The following is a 20,816-nucleotide window of genomic DNA, read 5'->3' on the forward strand; positions in this document are numbered from 1 at the left end:
TCCTATAATCCAAGAGGGCTAGTTAGCCTACTACATTATGGTGAGAAGCATAGGTCACTCTTCCCTCGGATTTTTTTTACATATTTGGGCTGGGGATATGGCTCAAGCGGTAGCGCGCTCACCTTGCATGTGTGCGGCCCGGGGTTCCATCCTCAGCACCACATACAAACAAAGATGTTGTGTCCGTCGAAAACTAAAAGAATAAATAAATACTTAAAAAAATTTTTTTTAGTTGTGAGTGGACCTTTATTTATTTATATATGGTGCATAGAATCAAATCAAGTGCCTTACACATGCTAGGCAAGTGCTATATACCACTGAGCTATGACCTCAGCCCTCTTCTCTTGGATTTTTTTTTTAAGTGAAACTAAGGGAAGAGAGTAGCCCATCAGATAGCAAAACTAAGAAAAATAGGACCTCCTAGGTGTCACAGAGCTTTGAGGAGGGAACTGGTTTGAGAAAATGAAGGTAATAAGAATGTTATAAAGAGAAGCAGAAATGGAAATTGGTGAAACAAAATCTTGGTAGCATTCATGTTCCATGTTTGAGTTGTCTTCAAGCCAGGGTTCTTCTACTCTTGATAATAGTTTTCTTACATGGACCATTACACCAATTATTTTTTGTTAGTTAGCTGAAATTACATTTGAAACCAATAGAGAGGAGAATCTAAAATGGAACTGGATTAGGCTTGATGTGGCCCAATTGGAACTGAATATTGATGGTTCACGTGTGATATAAATAATAAGCTAGACTTTGGATATATCACACTGTTTATCTTATCTTATTGATGTTTTCAGGGTAAGCCATTATGGGAAATGACTTCCACACAACTGTTTTGTTTTTTTGTTGTTGTTTTATCTTGGGAATTGAACCCAGTGGTGCTTTTCCATTAGATTGCACCCCCAGTCCTTTTTATTTTTTGAGACAGGGTCTCACTAAGTTGCTGAGGCTGTCTTCAAACTTTCCATCTTCCTGCTTCAGCCTCCTAAGTCACTGAGACTATAGCCATGTGCTACTTACTGTGCCTAGTCCTCACAATTTCTTTTATAAACAAATTCTCTGACTTCAAACTTGAGCAAAGTTTGTTGTTACATGATTATACAAATAAGATTAAAGATACAATCTTAATACTTTTTTAAAACTAGCAACGTTTTAGAAATGCTTTTGAAGACATATTATATTTTCCTTGCAATCAGCATCCCCTGCTTTTTTATTTGAGTTGGGGGTAATGGGGATCAAAACAAATGCCTTGTGCATGCAAGGAAAGTGCTCTACCTCAATATATCCTCAGCCCCACCATGCATATTTTATACTTTGTACTTTCACTTTCTGGGTCAGTACCAGTGACCTGAACTTACAAGCTCTCCTTGTCTTGCCCCCTCTATCTTTCCAGCATCCTTTCTCTTCCTCTTGGTCATTACCTTCTAATTACACAACTAAAATGTTTCCATTGAATGAAAACATGATTTATTTTGAACTCTAACCTCAAAAAATTTATTTTTAACAGGCGTTTTTCACTATTTAAAGTCATCTGGTTCATTTGTTTACTTGTGTTGTTTGACTGCCCCCACCTGAATTTAAGTACCAGAATAAACTTTATCTATCTTATCGATTCATCTTACTAGAACAAGGCACACGAAAGATATTCAGTGTTTGTGGATAAACTCACCTTATAACAAACAGCTTTCCTGTAAACATTTCTGCTTTAGCTTAACTTAAATAAGCACTAATTTACTCAAAATCTCAGTGTTAAAAATGTGACTATATCACGAGATAGTCGAGAATGTAAGGTATTAGATACAGCAAAACAGTGAAACAAGTTTAATTTTTCATTTATTAGAACCCAGTAAGTGATGATTTTAGAAGTAGAACTTTCATCAAATTAACAATTCAGGGCAAAAATACATTTAAAAAAACTAAATCTTAAGGCAGAAGTAAAACAAAAACAGCATAGTAATATAGATTGTAGAATGTCAGAATTTTAAGACATCTACATAATATTTTATAGCACTAAAATGTTAATACAGTCAGAAATATTATCAATTGGTCCAAAATTTCTTGATTTATAAAATGTCTAGACTGCCAATTGAAGAAATTTTGCTATGTAAGTAATAGTTATCATATAACCAAATGATCATTTTTATGAAAAGGAACTAAGGTAATTTCATTTGTAAAGATTTTATAATATTAAATATGAAATATTTCTAGGAATATTTTTAGATTCACCTCTCCCATTAATGCCCAAATTTATTCTGAACAGGTGTTTTTCACTATTTAAAGTCATTTAAAAGGATGTACACCAAAGGATATACATCACTTCCTTTTAACTAACTCCCTTTTAAAAATTATGTGAACCATCATACCTGTAGTCTTGACCCTACTGTTAACAAAAACATGAACACTACTTAGTTTGATATGGTGGAAAAAACTATTTTAGTAAATTACTGCATCTTTTCCTAGTCATTAAATAATTTCCAGTTGAAAGCTAAGAATTTTTGCACCTCAACAAGTGAATAATCTATCTATAAGTTTGAATCATGACAGGAAACTTAATGTGGGGGTGCAGTATTTCATGTTTTGGGTTTGTTTATTTTGTGGTGCTGGGGAGAAACTCAGAACTTTATACATACTAGCCAAGCACTCTATCACTAAGCTATATCCCCTGCCTGATATTTCATGTTTATATGCAATTAATGGTAGCCCTTTTGAAAAACAGGGTTAAACAACTTTAAACATCCTGGTATGATCCAAACCTTTAGTTTTTTGGGGGGAGAGGTACTATTTAAAAGTGCTTTAAATAAGAAAATAAGGGTTAGCTAGCTTACACATTTGACTAAATAGTGTCAAAAAATGCATTTAAAACAATTTTGTGTAAGTCTAGCAAATATGAGGTTGATGGGTTCTTAACTAACATTAATTACAAAGATTCATTTTTATTATAAACTTTTAAGCTATTTTAATAAAACAGCTGTAGACCTCACTGTATATCTATTTATGTGTGCATTAATAAAAACCTGTTAAAATTGCTTATTTAGTAGTTCTGAAAAAGTCTAGTTAAATAAGATCATTAAAACTACCAGAAAAGCTTTGAAATATCAATTGTAGATTCATTTCAAGGTAGATTTAGCTCCTTTCAGGATCTGGCATTTAATTTATCTTCACTGACCTGAACTCTGAAAAAAAAATTTTCTTTTAGCCAGTGCTGACTATAGTTAAATAGTACTGATATTACTTGAGAAAGAAAAAATTGAAAATATATCGTCCATCATGCATTCCACAATTTCAAGAACTAACGTAAACAATAACTCATATATTCTGTTATGTCTTTGAAGTTTATCTCAAATTCCATCAGGCCTCAGCTGAAAGTTAATATGCCAAAACACATTAGCACTTGAGTAGAGAGGCAGTTTTGTACACGGTAACTAGTGTTTGGCATCCAATTTCCCCTCTTTTACATAACTATTCTAGGCATAACTCCTGAAAAGCATGAAATGAGGGGCAGATAGAACAGAACACCTGTTGGGCTAACAAGAAGATGTTAGTGTATAAAAAATTCTCAGCTGAATAATTGTTCTCACTGTGGCTATGCTATGTGCATCATAAAACATCTACATAACCATTTTCTCCCATTTGTCTATTTGTGGAAAAAAATTAGGCTCAAAAAAATGTGAAATATACATTAGTTTGCTTTAAATGCAAAGATTATCTATTTTTGGCTCAACTGTATCATAACCAAAAGTCTTCTTTGATAATACAATATGAAAAAGTTCACATATGTACATGGGTACATTCCTTCATTAAAGTTTTTCCTTACATCTATCTCAATGTATCTTTACAACTGATACAACTGATCTTTACAACAGAAGTCAAAAATGACAAAGTAGAAATGATTCCATTTTACAGCACTTTAGGTTTTGTGATATTTTTTTTAGGAGTTAAAGAACATCATTGAAACGTTGCTTTCCATAGTCTGCAGGATCCATCTGAAGCTCTCTCTCTTCATCATCTGTAAGTAAAATAATTATGTATTAAGAATAATATCTTAAAATCATAATAGAAACCCAACTTAGAACTGTTTCAATTTTTTTTCAGCCTTAATGTCATTTTCTCTTGTTATTTCTCACCTAATGTATACAGTACTCTATATCCTAGTGGCTTAGCTAAAGAGTAAAAAGTGAAATAATCTTCCAAAACAGACTTCATTCTTTAGATTACATTATTTCTAAAGTACTTTGAAGACAAATGTAGAGCTAGATAGATACAGCTAGCAAAACTTTAGGAAACCTCAATATTTAGGAGTCAATCCTTTTTTATACATATATTATTTCTATAATATACAGGTGAAGATTTAAATTAAAGCTCTGGTAGAAACACTTCTGTGTATATTTTACTGACTTTAAAAACAAAATCTCAAAATTGAAAAAAACAAAAATTGAACTTGGGCACTCAACCACTGAGCCACATCACCAGCCCTATTTTGTATTTTATTTAGAGGCAGGATCTCACTGAGATGTTTAGCACTTAACTTTTGCTGAGGCTGGCTTTGAACTCATGATCTTCCTGCCTCACCCTCCCAAGCTGCTGGGATTATAGATGTGAGTCACCATGCCTGGCATAAAATCTTTTCTAATTATAAAAGTAATCCATGCTGGAAATGTAAAAATTAGAAAATAAAAGAGAAAAATAAGTCACTTCTGATCCCAATATTTAACATTCAGGTGAATTTCTCTACTTCTTTGGGGAATAGCTTATCCTTGACTTCTACATGGAGTATATTAACCAAATTTTAATCTGTTCTTTACCAAAAAGAAAAAAAATCATTATATCCTCAAAGCCACTTTGAGTAGCTATTGAATTTACTCCAATAGATGCTTTGAAGTTTGATTTACTTGGGTATTGACAGGTTTTCCTGTTTCCTTCTTGGCTATCAGCTGTTACTGCATTGTTGACAAAAAAAAAAAATGTGCTTCTTTTCTAATTTTGTTGCTGTTTGTACTGGTCATTGAACCCAGGGGCACTTAACCACTAAGCTACATTCCCATTCCTTTTTATTTTTTAGTTAGAGGCAGGGTCTCACTAAATTGCTGGTGCTGGCCCCCAACTTGTTTATCATCATGTCTCCCGAGTTTTGGGGATTACAGATGTGTGCCACTGGGCTCCACTTCTTTTCTAGTTTTTGCTGTAGACTACAGATTCTGAAATAAGACTGCTCAAAAAAAAAATTAATTAACATGTTAGAATTTGAATTAGAATGAAAAGTATTTTAATCAGAACCTGAGAGGCTCCCTTTGAGAACATGGCTTTTTATGACATCCTTATATTAGATATGACAGTTTTTTGGGTTTGTTTATTATTTGGGGAAATTGAACTCCAGGACTTGCACTATCAATTAGCTATATCCTCTGTCCTTTTTATTTTGAGACAGGGTCTTGCAAATTCATCCAGGCTGACATCAAACTTGGAATCCTTTTGCCTCAGCCTCCTGAATCACAGGGATTTATAGGCCTGCACCACTGAGCCCAGCCTTGATAGGTTTGTTTTATTCTAAAACAGCAAAAAAATTTTGCACCACTTTCTTAAACTCATCACACATCATTAACAGTATAATCCCCTAGGCATGATAACCCCAAATCTGTTTAACATGTACAATGGCTAAAATCATATTTATATTCACATTTGTATTTTGTAAACATGCTAATCAATTTCTTGTCAAAGAACTCTCTGTACTTAAAAAAAAATGGTTTTAAAATGGAAAATAAGCACTGGCATATTTCCAGAAAGTTCTCTTTAGAATCCATGTTATGGGACTCACCTATGGCTATAAATACATCTTTCAAGACATAGTAATTAAGTGCAGACTTAATCACCTTGGAGCACTGGAAAATTCCTAGAAACTTAACAGAAAAATCACTGAAGGAAAAAATGTTACATTTCTGGCTTTTTAAATGAATAAAAGCACAGGGGAAATGAGGTACAACAAAGGTCTAGGAATAGAAAAACTTAAATCTGCTCTTGACTCAGGTACTTAACAAACATGATCTAGTTCTAAACTGCTTTGGACCTCTAATTAATTTTTTTTTTTGCATTTGTAGATAGACAGCATGCCTTTATTTTATTTGTTTATTTTTAGGTGGTGCTAAAAATTGAACCCAGTGCCTCACATGTGCAAGGCAAGCACTCTGCCACTGAGCTACAGCCCCAGCCCTCTAATTATCTTTTTAGTAGAACAGGATAAACTGTACTGGGAATTCAGTCATCATACCTACATTGCCATAATAAAGAAATGCTTTTAAATTCTATATATTCTTAATGATAAACATTTGAAACCCAACTTAATAAATTAGGGAACAGCCATAATTCCCCTCCCTACTTTTTGAAGAGTTAATACTACACCTAAAGAATAAAAGTCTTGAAGAATCTCTGAAAATATATTTTAAATTCTTTTTTTTTTTGTACCAGGGATTAAATCCAGAGGCACTCAACCACTGAGGCACGTCCCCAGTCCTAATTTATATTTTATATAGAGACAGGGTCTCATTGAGTTGCTTAGGGCCTTACTAAGTTGCTGAGGCTGGCTTTGAACTCAAATTGATGGGATTACAGGCGTGCACCAATGCACTGGCTTTAGGTCTCTTAAGTAATCTTTTTTAGTCAGTTTACCAGAATTTATCTTCTTTATTTGGCTGAGTTGATGTTCTTGCATTTTTCTGTTCTCTGTGATAAGGAAGTCCCTTTATGTAGCTGCCCTATCTTCCTGCCACTACCTAGAATTCTACAATGAAACAAAAATATTAAATGACAGCCCTCAGCTTAAGTTAAGATTTCACTTGCAAGGACTGGGGCTGTAGCTCAGCAACAGCACACTTGCCTGGCATGTGTGACACAATGGGTTCGATTCTCAGCACCGCAAATAAATAAATAAAATAAAGATCCATCAACAACTAATAAAAATACTAAAAAAAAAGATTCACTTGCAAATAAAGAAATTCAAAAATTTAACAACCTCTGACTTATTTCATCAAAGATATAAATAAGCTACTTCTCTTTCTTTCTTTCTTTTTTCTTTTCTTTTTTTTTTTTTTTTTTTGGAACGAGGGATTGAATCCAGGGGCACTTAACCACTGAGCCATGTCCCAGCTCTTTTTTTGTATTTTATTTAGACACAGGGTTTTGCTGAGTTGCTTAGGGCCTTGCTAAGTTGCTGAAGCTGGTTTGGAATTTGTGATCCTCCTGCCTCAGCCTCCTAAACCACTTGAGTTAAAGGCGTGCACCACCTCCCCTGGCTTATAGCCTACTATTTAGCCTACTATTTCTTTATATTGCTTAGAATTCAATGAATTCATTTTCTTGTTAAAAGAATAGAAGGGCAGCAATAAAAGTACTGAGTACCTGAATGAGAAATAGGAGTAGGAAGGGAGAAGGGTTAAAAAAAGGGAAAAAGAAGGCAATGAAAATAAATGTACCTACTGTGGTAAAAACCCATAAAAAAATTAAACTGAAATCTTGTGAGAAAGCTCATCAACTTTAAAAGAGCAAAAACCAATTATATACACACCTTTATGAAATGATTATCAATCATGGTTGAAATTAATGGTTCTAATAAAAACCTCAAAAATATCCAATGAGATGATAGAAAAACCCTTTAAAAAACAAAACAAAACAAAGAGAATATTTAAAGTGCAAACCAAGCAAACTCATAAGATCAGAAGTTAAAGGGTTATTACCCTAGTCACAGTTATAAGAATAAAAAATCTCAATAAGAATAAATTTTTATCAGTTAATGACATTTATTGAGGGCCCTGCAAGAAAATGAGTATGAAGTCAGAAAAGGACACAAGCAAAACAGAAGGAAAAATAAAAGAAAATTCCTGCTCTCCAAGAGCTTACAATCTAATTAGTGATGATATACATGCAGTGAAAAAGCCTTAAAGTGTTATATATAATTGCAAATAAGTGTAGTCCAAACAAACCACAAAAGTAGTGAGAAAAGAAGGTAAAATTTATAAAAGATATGAAATTATGAAAAAACTGAGTAAAATTTATTTTATATAACCAAAAAAGTTTGAGATAATTCTCATTAATATAATTTTAAGTAACTCCTAACACTAATCTTTCTTCTACTTCTAATAATCATGTTTTTCCAAAACTAGAATGTACTACCAGAATGCCTACACGGAAGTCAGAAACTCTAGTTTTTCTTTTTATATTATATATAGTATTCTATGACAACTATATTCTATATTTTTAAAAAAATTTTTTCTTAGTTGTAGTTGGACACAATACTTTTATTTTATTTATTTATTTTTATGTGGTGCCGAGGATCGAACCTAGCACCTCACACGTACAAGGTGAGTGCTCTACTGCTGAGCCACAACCTTATTCTGAGTTTTTAAAAACAATTCCTATCATGAAACTCAGTAAAAATGTAATTACTATAAAAAGAGTTAAGGAAGAAATCAAAATAGGTTATAGTGAAAAATATTTCATGCATCACATAATGGCAATCTTATACATCACATCCTAAGGGTCATAATCAACTTTTATAGAAGATTCTAAAACTCCACAAATTGTACTAAACAATAAGCAGGCAGAAAATAAGCCTAAAAAACAATATACTCTGATAATGCATGCATGGGTAGGGCTGCATGCACACAGGTAGAGTCTGAATTTTACTAAGTTAAAAGCTCAGAAGTAACATAGTTAACAAAAATATGTGTTGAATCTGTGTATTAAACATAAGATAAAGCTTCTTCACAAAGCCTATTACAAAAAACTTAAAAATAATTTTCCTATGTTATATCAGTGGTGAAATAATTTTTATTTCAATATGGAGGAAACTGTTCCCTTTGTAGTTTCCTTATAACAAAAAGGCTGCCTGGGCAATACTTGCCTAGAAAAATGAAATGTTTTCAGATAAGAAACTGGAAAAGAATAATTTTTTTCAGGAAGCATTTGCCTTATTTTAAAGTCTAGTCATTTTAACAATTTAATTCTAAAATTTCTGAGAATTATAAGTTTCAAATTGCAACTGCCTCAATAATACACAGAATAACTAAAACTTAAAAAAATTATTGATAGATCTACAACTTCTACTATCATAAGATACTTTTAAAAGTAAAACTGAAAATCTGCCCAGAACCTCTTTGAATTAATATTAAGACTTTACTGATGCTAATAAATGGGGAAAATTTACACAAATTCAACCAAAAAACTTAGAGGTGGGTTTCACTGTCACAGCATGGAGGCCAGGCCCACGCTCACCTTGGACGTCTTCCTCTCCACCATCACCATCTTCTTCCTCATTGTAAGCCAGTTCAGCCTGCTTGTCTGCCTCATACTCACCTACGTTACCATCATCCCCATTATAATCCGCCAGTTTAGAGCCATGCTGCGGATCAACAGGGGATTCATTTTCATCAAAGAATCGGCCTGTGAAGTAGGTAGAGGATTAATTCAAGAGTACAGAGAGAAGAAAAGAAGGGACCTATACTGAAGGCAGACCAGAAAGCAGACAAGTGAAACCTTGCAACTTTCAGGGTAGTGGCTATAAAAAGAATGCATTTGATCATCCAAGACAAAAGTAAATAAGAGTTAAGACTCTGAAAATAACTTTTACTTAAGAAGTTCTTTTTTTGGGTTTAATACTTGCTACTTAAGGTTTGAATATTGTCTTAAAGAAAAGAGCAACATTTTCAGGACTATTTTGCTAATGACAAATTATTTCCCTAATATAAATATTTGTTTAATTTAACACTTTAGGAGAAGAATTAAATAATTTTATTACTAGATGCAATACATATTTAAAATCTGCAGTCATTTATTGTTTTATGAAATATAATTTTCCATGAATAATTTTGAAAACTTACAGGCTAAGTTCTTTTTGTATACAAACTAACATATTTGAGAACAAGCATAAATTCCTTTAGTAATATTGATTCATTATAATCATGGGCTTCCAAAGAAGGATGGCAAAGAATGAGAATCAGAATTCCTAGTGGTACATGCTTTGAAAAAGCATCCCAAGTCATTCTGGCTTATTTCTTTCACTTTCCCTAAAGTAATTAAAAAAAAAAAAAAAGTCAATGAAAGTTTAAGAAAGTTGACCTACATGAGGTCATTATATTGAATACATTTATGATAATCAGAAATCAAGAAGAGCAATAAAATAACACCTACCATAGGAAGCTGTTCAACACTAGACATTAAAAATAAAAATATCAGCTATGCCTGGTGGCACATGCCTGTAAATCCCCATCAACTTGGGAGGCTGAGGCAAGAGGATAGCAAGTTTGGGGTCAGCTTCAGTAACTTAGCCAGTCTCTGTCTCAAAAAATAAAAAGAGCTGGTAATGTAGCTCAATGGTGGAGCACTTTTGGGTTTAATCTTCAGTACCACCTCTCCCCAAAAAGCCCCAAACAAAAAACTACATAAATAAAATTTAAAGGAATAAAATTAAATAAAAATATTAAGCACACTAAGATCTGACTTACAAATGCAAGTAAAACTCTACTCTGACATTACATTTAACTAGCGTAAAAGTAGATGTTATTCTAATCTCTAAAATATGAATAAAATGTACAATAAAGATATAGGAATTTAAGGCTTAAAATTTTAACAATTTTTTCTAATAAGTCTAATATATTTCAAAAATTTATATTGCAATGAGACACTCAAGAAAAAAGTTAACAGCCTAACTTCCTTTGTTTGGAAAGAACTACAATTCAACAAATGACTTACCACATCATGAAGCCAAAATCTTTCTACTTGTAGGGTAAAGAGCCAATCAGGAAAATAGTTAAAGAACAAATTTCATAGGCGTGAGGGGATATGTGTGGGGGATAAGAAAGACTGAAGTAACTGGGTCCATTAGAAAGTGTGAATTCATGTTATATCTATTTTAGAATAAAATAAAGGCATGTACAATAAGTAAATAAATAAATGGAAAAAATTGAACAAATAAAGTTGTAAGTGGGTGCAGGGGCACATGCCTGATATCACAGCTATTTGGGAAGCTGAGTCAGGAAGATCACAAATTCAGGGCCACCCGAGGTGATTTAGTAATACCCTATTTCAAAATAAAATTTAAAAAGGGTTGAGAATGTAGCAGTACAGTATTTGGCTGGCATGTACAAGGCCCTGGATACATCACCAGAGGGCCAAAAGAAAAAAGAATTACAGAAAAGAAATGGATGTACAAGAGTTAAAAAGAAGAAACAGTAACAAGAGAAGAATAGAAAAGCTATTTATTAGAAGAACACCATTTCCTAACTATACTTAAATATAAAATAAACACTTTGAGCTGGGTATGATAGTGCACACCTATAACCCCAGTCAAGAGGATCACAAGTTCAAAGCCACACTCAGCAAACTAGTGAGGCCCTGAACAACTTAGAACTTGTCTCAAAATAAAACATTTACATTTAAAAAAAGGGGGAGGTGGGGCTGGGGCTCCATGGTTAAGTACCCCTGGGTCAATCCCTAGTACCAAATAAATAAATGAATACTTTGAGTAGCTTTTTTAATTATCTCTTTCCTTAATGATAAAAATAAATGTAGTCAGGCTGGGGATATAACTCAGTTGTAGAGTGCTTGCCTCACATGCACAAAGCCCTGGGTTAAACCCCCAGCACCACCAAAATTATAAAAAAAAAAAATGGATAAAGAAGTTAAACCATCTTTACACAGGGTAAAACTACTGTTTAAACATATGAAGAACATGGTAGCACATGCCTCTTAATCCCAGCTACTCAGGAGGAGAGCAAATTCAAGACCAGCACTGGCAGCTTAGCAAAACCTGTCTCAAAAATAACAAGGGCTGAAGATGCAGCGCAGTGGTAGAGCACCCCTGGGTTTGATCCCCAGTATGCATAAAAAAAATTACGAACACTTAAATATGGTAGTTACTAGTAAGCACTTTTTCAAAGTATGCTATTTTCTCAAAACATTTTGATTTTTATCAGTTATGAAATATAGAAAACTAAAAAAATAGTCTAAGAGAAGTTACTGAAAAATACACTTAATTTAAATATTGTCAGACATGGAAAATTTAATTACAGAAATGGCCCATCTGTGTTTATTATAATTTTCCAACAGAACAACTTAAAATCGCTGCTTTATTTGGTACTGGGGACCAAACCTAGGAGCACTTAACCACTGAGCCACATCACCAGTCCTTTTTGTTTTTTATTTTGAGACAGTGTCTCACTAAGTTGCTTAAGGACTCACTAAGTTTCTCAGGGTGGCTTTGAACTTGTGACCCTCCTGCCTCAGCCTCCTGAGCTGCTAGAATTACAGACATGTGCCACCATGCCAGGCTAAAGTTTGTTTTTTGAGAGTTTGGCTGATTATATGAGTAGCCTGAATTAGGTCATAAAATTTTAATATAATACTATAATTAGGATGACACTCAGAGATAATTTTTAAAAATCAATAACAAGAAGAGATAACCATACAACTGCCCCTTTTTAAACAGTAATCTGTGCTGTTTCCTGTTTGGAGAAAGAGCTAGCTCCTAATACAAATATTAGATAAATAAAGAAGTTTCTAAAATAGATGAGAGGGAAAAACAGCCAGTTACACAGTTGTTAGTCAAGTGGAAGAGATCTGACAAACAATATAGATTAAAAAGTGCATAAAATAGAGATCATTGCCACAGAGTGCTATATTATACAGTTGCTAAGCAATATATATCAGTGTGGTCTAAGAGTTAAAGGGAAGGTTTCAAAGAGAAGATAAATATGGGCTGGGGTGTCAGTGGTAGTACCACAAGGCCTTGGATGCAATTCCCAGCACCAAAACAAATAAACAAACACTGCCCCCCGCCCACCCCCAAAGGCAAATTTATTAGACTATGATAAAGAAAAGAAAGGAAGCGTCTAGCCAGGTGTGGTGGCAAGCTACTTGGGAGACTCAGGTGGGAAGATTACTGGGGGTGCAAGTGTTTGAGTAGGGCAACCTAGTGAGACTCCCATTGGTAGGCAAGTGGGTAAAGCAGCAGCAGCAGCAGCAGGATTCAAACAGGTGAAAATGAAGATGGAGTATTTAGGAGATAGTGAAAATATTTATTTGACTATAAGAAAGAGAAAATTTGGGCAAGCAAATTAGGGATAATTATGGAAGATTTTCAAACTAAGAGATTTTAAAAGGCCTATATCCATTTCACTATTTGAAGCAAATGACAAAGTATCTATAATGCTCTTTCCTCCATCCACTCAATTAATATCCAATCATGTATGTGAAAGGTACTATACTGGGCACTGTGATACAAAAATGAAGTAACCATTTCCATTACCAATAACTCAGTGTATGTGGTAAGGGAAACAAGACACATAAATAATTAGTGATGCCATATGTGCTAGAGCACAATGAACTAGAAAGTGTCATATAACTATAGAGAGAGTTGATACAGTTGGTTTACCTATGATGGAATGAATCTGAACTTTATGGAGGAGTAACAGCTATCATTTCTTTTAAGCATACTGAGAACAGGAATCTAATCTGCCTTATATCTAATAGCATCTCCAGAATTCATTCAAGTGAGAAGCTGTGAGAACATCAGACTATAAAGGTAGAAGAAATGTTAGAACCAAGTAAATCAAATAATTTTGAAAATGGCAAACTGATTATATATATAGCATAATATATTAGAAAAAGACAAAGGATGATTCTACAAACCAAGGATGGAAACTAAAAATAATGGTACCTATACCCCAAAATGGAATAACTGGTAATGTATGGAAAGTAAATGTTGCTTTTGATATACTGAGCTGGGATTACAGGAAGATATCCAAATAAAAATATTTTATAAGACACATGGAAATACAGATCCAGGCTCTAGTTACAAAATAAGGGCTAGGATTATATAGTTTTAAGACTCAGAAATTTCAAAATATTAAGCTCTGAAAAGACAATTTCTCTTAGGAAATAAATATTTACAAAGAATGGCTAAGTCAAAGGAGCAATCTTGGGGAATAACTATATTTAAGAATATATTTAAATAAATATATTATTTATATTTAAATATAGTTATTTAAATATAAATAATAACTATATTTATTTATATTTAAATAACTATATTTAAAAAGAAGTAACAAGGGCAAATTTATCATTGTAATTTGTCTGTGATGTATTTTTGGGGGGGGAGAATTAAGTATTAAACTTCATCTCTGAAGCATTTCATCTATTTCATGACCTTTAATTTGGTTCTATCCCTCAGTGACCAAATTATTAAAGCTGTGCCCACCAAGCAGAATAATAAGCATAATTATATTTTAGTTTAGATACCCAAATTTCCTTATATTGTGGCAAAATTCAGTTGTACATTTGAATATTATATTTGTCCTGGTGGTTGGCTAAAAATGATTATCTTAGAGTCTATTAGCCACAAAACAGCTTCATTCCAAGAGTTTAAATCTGAGAACACAGAGAAGAAGCAAGAGGCCCACAAGTTATTCAAAGCCTTTGAGCAACTCAGCAAGACCCTATCTCAAGATATAAAAAGGCTGAGATACAGCTTAGTGGTAGAGGGCCCCTGAGTTCTATATCCCGAAATGGATAAGGAAAAGCAATATTAAGTTTGAAAAACTATCCATTAGGAGATTATTTTCCTTTTTTTATATACTTCTTTTTTCTTCTATATTTTTATTGGTGTATTATAATTACACATGATGATAGGGTTCATCATTACATATTTGTACATGCACATGAGATAACAATAGAGACTGTTTCCAATATTTAAATTCCCTTTTGAGCCAAACTAGTCAAAGAAGTTTACTAAATACATAATAAACACAGAGGCATGTATGAAATACTTTCTCTAATATCTTCTTTTAATTTTTATAACGTGAACTATATATTCTACATCATCTAAAGTATTAAGCTGATACATTTTTTTCAGTTTGTCTTAAGTAATACAATAGAACTTCACATGGAATGATACTCTAAAACAACCTAACAGCCTACACACTTTAATAAAAAGAAAAAAACTAAATCAAAGGATAATACAATAACAATAACATTCCTCAATCACAAAAGAATGTTGTAATCAAGAGAAGCTACAGAACTGGAGATGTACCTCGTGGTAGAGCACTTGCCTTAAAATGTGAATTTAATCCTCAGTACCACAAAAATAAATAAATAAATATTAGAATAAGAGAAAGGAAAACTAAGGCGTATATTTTTAATTCTGCACTATAAATAAAATGAAACACCAAGATAAATTATGGCTTTACTTCATTAGTTCAAGGTTTGTTTATGGGTTTTAATTTCTCAACTACTCGATTAAAAAGTATATTTTTCATGTAATTTAAAATATATTACCATTATTGTAGCAAAATGAATTCATGTGAGTTGATTATAAGTTTAGTAAGAAAGAAAAAAAAGCAATGTGTTTTCTAAGGAAGCAACCACTTTTTCTAGTGTTAAACTATTGGTAGTGAACATTTTCATTTCATTCATTCATTCATTTGGCAGTTAACACATTAAAGTGACTCTTGCATTATTCAGTTTAATACTTAAGAGTTTTGATTATTTCAGGTGCCCCTAAGAGGAGATGTCATAACTTAATCATACCAGCTGGAAGAGTGGGGTATGCAAATGGTGACAAAAATATTACTGCAGGTTTTCCTCACAAAACAACAATGTAGGTAATTACTAGACTGGCTCTTGAATTGTAGAGAAAAGACAAGGAAATGAAAGAAGCATGGGAGGAAGAATCTGTGGAGCATCCAAACAACTTTTCTATCTCCCCATTGCCAAAGAAATTGAACTGCTCTTTCCCCTTCCTTTACATAATCCAGCAGCTTCCCTTTTGCTATTTTTTCCTTTCCTTTTTCTTTTTGGTACTGGGGATTTAACTCAGGGGTGCTTAACCCACTGACCTATAGCCCTAGCCTTTTTTATTTTTTGAGACAGGATCTTGCTAGGTTGTAGAGACTGGGCTTGAATTTCTGATCTTCCTACCTCAGCCTCCAGAGTTGCTAAGATTACAGGTATGTACCACCATGCCGGGTTCCTTAAAACTGATTCTTTAGGGGAAAGGAAGAAGAAAGGAAGGGAAGCAGAGTATTTTGCTTCAAGGTCAAATAATACTGTTCTCCTTTGCCTCACTCTCCTACACCTGCTGAGCCAGTCTCAATAGCACTACAGGATGACGAGGGCTGAGATGGGAAGAAACTTGCTAGTATTTGAAGAAGTAAAATCATGCATATATCAAATATGAATGTCATTACATTAATCTTATATGTATTCAGTAAGTGAATATTTTACTTTCACTATTCAAGCATTATTACTGTAACTGCTACTATTGTTCAGTTCTGGGAATTGAATTCAGGATCTTGGATATGCTAGGCAAGCACTCAATCTACTGAGCTATACCCCGAGCCCCCTTTTTAATTATTTATTGAAACAAGTTCTAAATTGCCCAGAGTGGCCTCAAATTTCCATCTTCTGCCTCAGCCCCTTGAGTCACTGAGATTACAGGCATATGCTACTGGGCCTGGTGAGGCTTATCTCCCTTGGTTGGTTGGTTGGTTTTTTGGTGGTGCTGGAGATGGAGTCCAGAGCCGTGCACAGGTGAGGTGACTGCTCTACCATGAAGCTAAATTCTCAGCCCTATCTTATTTGTTGTTGTTGTTTCTAGTTATTCTTTATTTTCCATTCATTTATGACTGCTCTTGTCTTATTTTTTTTCTTTCTATACCCCTTTAAAATTTGTTAGCTAGGCCATGCTTTTAACTCCAGTCACTTAGAAGTTGAGGCCAGAGGATCTCAAGTTTGAGGCCAGCATTCACAATTTAGTGAGGCCCTAAGCAACTTAGCAAGACCCTGTCTCAAAAATAAAAAATAAAAAGGGCTGTGTATAAGGCTCAATGGTTAAGCAACCCTGAGTTTAATCCCCAGCACCAAACTAAACCAAACCAAAAAGATTTCCTAGTTGGGTTTGCTTACACATGCCTGTAATCCCACCAACTTGGGAGGCTGAAGTAGGAAGACTGCGAGTTCAAGGTCAGCCTGGGCAACTTAAGGAGACCTGTTTTGAAATTTTAAAAAAAGGGGCTGAGGATATAGATCAGTGGTAAAATGCCCAGTTCAATTCTCAGTACTACGTACACACACACATAAAATTCTTTTGTTATTCTTTTTCTCCTGAAGGCAGATTCCCTAGGTTCAAATCCTTACTCTGCTATTTACTAAGAATCTTGGTAGTGTTTTGCAATTTATTTGTCTGTTTCTAGTCCACAAAATGGGAATAAAGATAGTATCTAGGACTGGGAGTGTAACTGAGTGGCAGAGCACTTGCCTAGCACATATGATGCACTGGGTTCAATCCTCAGCACCACATAAAAATAAATATATAAAATAAAGATATAAAACAACAAAAAAAGTCTCTAAACATGTGTTTGTTATGAGTTTACATGTACAAAATGCTTTAGCAGTGTCAATATGGCAGTGGCACATAGTAACCACTCTGTTAGCTATTATTAGCACCATCTTTGGTAGTACTACAACTTCTACCACTACTACCATTATTACTACATAGGTTATTTAGAATTGCTTTTTCTTTAGTTTCTAAAAATAGCAGCTTTTCAATACTATAATATCAATTCCTAATTTGTCATTTTTAATAGTGTACATCAGCTTTCTTTTAATTTCTACAAAGTAATATTTTTATTTTAATTTGTGGTAAAAAATTCAATTTTTTAGGATTTTTCCTTTATATTTTTTTCTTTTCTTTTTTGGGGGGTACCAGGGATTGAACTCAGGGGCACTTAGCCACATCCACAGCCTTTTTTAATTCAGAGACAGGATCTCACTAAGTTGCTTAGATTGGCTTGAAATGTGAGATTTTCCTGCCTTAGACTCCACAGCTGCTGGGATTACCAGTGTGTGCCACTGCACCTGGCACCTTAATACTTAAATTAGTTATACATGACAATAGTATGCATTTTGATACATCATACATATATGGAGTATAACTTCTCATTCTTTTGGTTGTATATGATATAGAGTTAAACTGATCATGTAGTCATTTATGCACATAGGGTAGTAATGTCCAATTCATTCTACTATCCTACCTACCCCATACCCTCTTCCCTCCTTTCAGTCCCCTCTGTCTAATCCAAAGTACCTCTATTCTTCCCTAACTCCACCCTCCACTACTTATTGTGAATTAGCATCCACATATCAGAGAAAACAATCAGCCTTTGGTTCTTTGGGATTGGCTTATTTCACCTAGCATGATATTCTCCAGCTCCATGGTACCATAATACTTTGACATCATAAATTTAGCTATAAATACTAATTTCACATGTATTCCTCATGTTTTGATATGTGTAGTACTTACAGAATTATTTGGTTCTGAAAATTTGAAATGCCCCTCATAAATCCCCACATAGATTATTTAGAATTGCTTTCTTTTTTTTTTTTGTAGTTTCTAAAAGTAGCAGTTTTTCAGTACTATAGTATCAACTCCTAATTTGTCATTTTTAATAGTGTACATCAGCTTTCTTTTAATTTCTACAAAGGAATATTTTTATTTTAATTTGTGGTTAAAAAATACATTATACGGCAAGAACCCCTAACTCATGACACTGGCGATTGAATGTAGAAGTGCTCTACCACAAGCTACATACCCAATTCTTTAATTTTTTTTTTCTTTCTTTTTAAATCTTGAAGGCTCACTGAATTTCCCATGCTGGCCTCAAATTACAATCCTCTTGCCTCCGGCTCCAGAGTCACTGAGATTATGAGTGTACCACCATGCCCATCTATCTCAATCATGTTTAAGTACATAGTTCAGTGGCATTAAGGACATTCACATTACTGTATAACCATCACCACTGTCCATGTCCAGAAAAATTTCATCTTCCAAAACTGGAACTCTGTATCCATTAGATCTCTCCATTTTGGATCCTGGCAACCACCATTCTACTCTCTGTTTCTCTGTATTTGACTGCTCCAGTTACTTCATATAAGTAGAATCATACAGATTTGTCCTTCATACTTAGCAGAATGTCTTCAAGGTTCATCAATATTGTAGCATTTATCAGAATTTTCTTCCCTTTCTAAGGCTGAAGGTATACACCATATTTTGTTTATCTGTTTATCAATCAGCACTTAGGTTGCTTCTACTTTTTGGATATTGTGACTTATGCTGCTATAAAAATAGATGTACAGGACTGGGGATGTGGCTCAAGCGGTAGCGCGCTTGCCTGGCATGCATGCAGCCCAGGTTCGATCCTCAGCACCACATACAAACAGGGATGTGTCCACCGAAAACTAAAAAATAAATATTAAAATTCTCTCTCTCTAAAATAAATAAATAAATATAAAAATAGATGTACAAATACCAGTTCAAGTCCCTGCTCTCAATTTTTGAGTGTATACCCCAAAGTGAGGAATATCTTCGCACGCGTGTGTGTGTGTGTGTGTGTGTGTGTGTGTGTGTGTGTGTGTGTGTGTTGGAGAATGAAACAAGGGTTATTCTTCTACTGCCACATACCCAGTCCTTTTTACTTTTTAAGACAAGGTCTTATAAATTGCCAATGCCGGCTTTGAATCTGCAATCTTCCTACTACCTGAGTTTCCTGAGGAGCTGGGATTAGAGGCCACTAGGCTCAGAAGTATTATCTTTTATACTCTTTTTATGTTCACATTTTCTATATGTGCATTTGAGATCTAGTTATAAACCACATATGGATGCATTTTTTTTCTTTCCACACCCCTGGATTTTTTTCTTTGGTATTTATTTATTGCTATTGTTTGCTTTTGTACTAGGGATTGAAATCAAGGGTGCTATACCACTGAGTTATATTCCCAATTCTTTTTTATATTTTTTAAATTTTGAGACAGGGTCTTGCTAAGTTGCTAAGTCTGGCTTTGAACTTGCAATCCTCTAGTCTGTCTCCCAAGTTGCTTTCAAGTATAAATTACCTGCTTTTTCTTCCACTCTCCTCTCAAAACTTCTATTGTACATAATTTGTCTCTCTTAACATTTCTGTCATACACGTGATACATAAAATATTTGTATTTATATGTCTAACTATTTCTTGCCACTCTGTGCTACATTCTTGATGAATATCTTAGTACAAACTTCAAAATAATTTCTTTTGGCCATTTATTTCCATGATCTCATACATTAGGTTTTTAGTTCAATGATTATTTTTCTAAATGTAAATTGCATTAGATATACATCTGTTTTGATTTCTGTTTCTTAATTTCTTAAATTAGGTATTCCCTCATTTATCTCTTTGAGCATCCTTAAAAATGCTTTAAGTCTTGTTGGGTGTGATGGCACACACCTGAAATCCCAGCAACTCTGGACACTGAGGCAAGAGGATCACAAGTTCAAAGCCCACTGAGCAACTTAGTGAGGTGCCATCCCAAAACAAAAAATGTAAGGGGCTGGGGATGTGGCTCAGTAGGTAAGCACACCTGAGTTCAATACCCAGTACCAAACAAAAAACAGAACCCCAAACCAAACAAACAAACAAACAAAAACTTTAAAGTCTTTAGCAGACTGTTACATAAAATGATTTTTATGTTTGTTAATGTACCTCCCTTCTCCCCCCTTCTTCCTCCTCCTCCTTTCTCTCTCTCTCTCTCTCTCTCTCTCTCTCTCTCTCTCTCTCTCTCTCTCTCTCTCGTTGTTGTTGTTTTGAGCTCAGGTCTTGCTATATTGCTCAGCCTGGTCTCAAACTCATGGGCTTAAAAAATCCTCCCACCTCAGCCTCCTGAGTAGCTCACCAAGTCCACCTTAGGTTAACTAATTTTCATTGTGGGGTTGGGGGAGTGTTCATGAGTTTTTCTTTTTCTCC

The 20,816-nt window shown here is 34.0% G+C and overlaps 1 protein-coding gene and 1 long non-coding RNA gene across 10 annotated transcripts in view; one reads left to right on the forward strand and one right to left on the reverse strand.

The window, feature by feature from the left end:
• The window catches only part of LOC120886327 (uncharacterized), a 199,945-nt gene that overhangs the window by 103,010 nt on the left and 76,119 nt on the right, over positions 1-20,816 (forward strand). For 6 of the 7 annotated variants that reach the window (XR_013438810.1, XR_013438809.1, XR_013438807.1 and 3 more), the window contains one exon: positions 3,933-4,008. The exons of the other annotated variant lie outside the window; for it this stretch is intronic. This is a non-coding gene — a long non-coding RNA (uncharacterized LOC120886327). The remainder of the gene's footprint in view (positions 1-3,932; positions 4,009-20,816) is intronic. 7 annotated transcript variants of the gene reach the window in all.
• Positions 1,817-20,816, reverse strand: part of Golm2 (golgi membrane protein 2) — a 100,106-nt gene continuing 81,106 nt past the window's right edge. For 2 of the 3 annotated variants that reach the window (XM_005316502.5, XM_040274928.2), the window contains 2 exons: positions 9,262-9,429; positions 1,817-4,006 (listed from right to left, as the gene is read on the reverse strand). In XM_005316502.5, the coding sequence (XP_005316559.1) occupies positions 3,936-4,006; positions 9,262-9,429 (239 nt within the window). In that variant the 3' untranslated portion in view covers positions 1,817-3,935. The remainder of the gene's footprint in view (positions 4,007-9,261; positions 9,430-20,816) is intronic. The other variant, XM_005316504.5, reaches the window with a different exon arrangement.

This window comes from Ictidomys tridecemlineatus, chromosome 5, assembly GCF_052094955.1.
Source record: "Ictidomys tridecemlineatus isolate mIctTri1 chromosome 5, mIctTri1.hap1, whole genome shotgun sequence".
NCBI lineage: Eukaryota > Metazoa > Chordata > Mammalia > Rodentia > Sciuridae > Ictidomys > Ictidomys tridecemlineatus.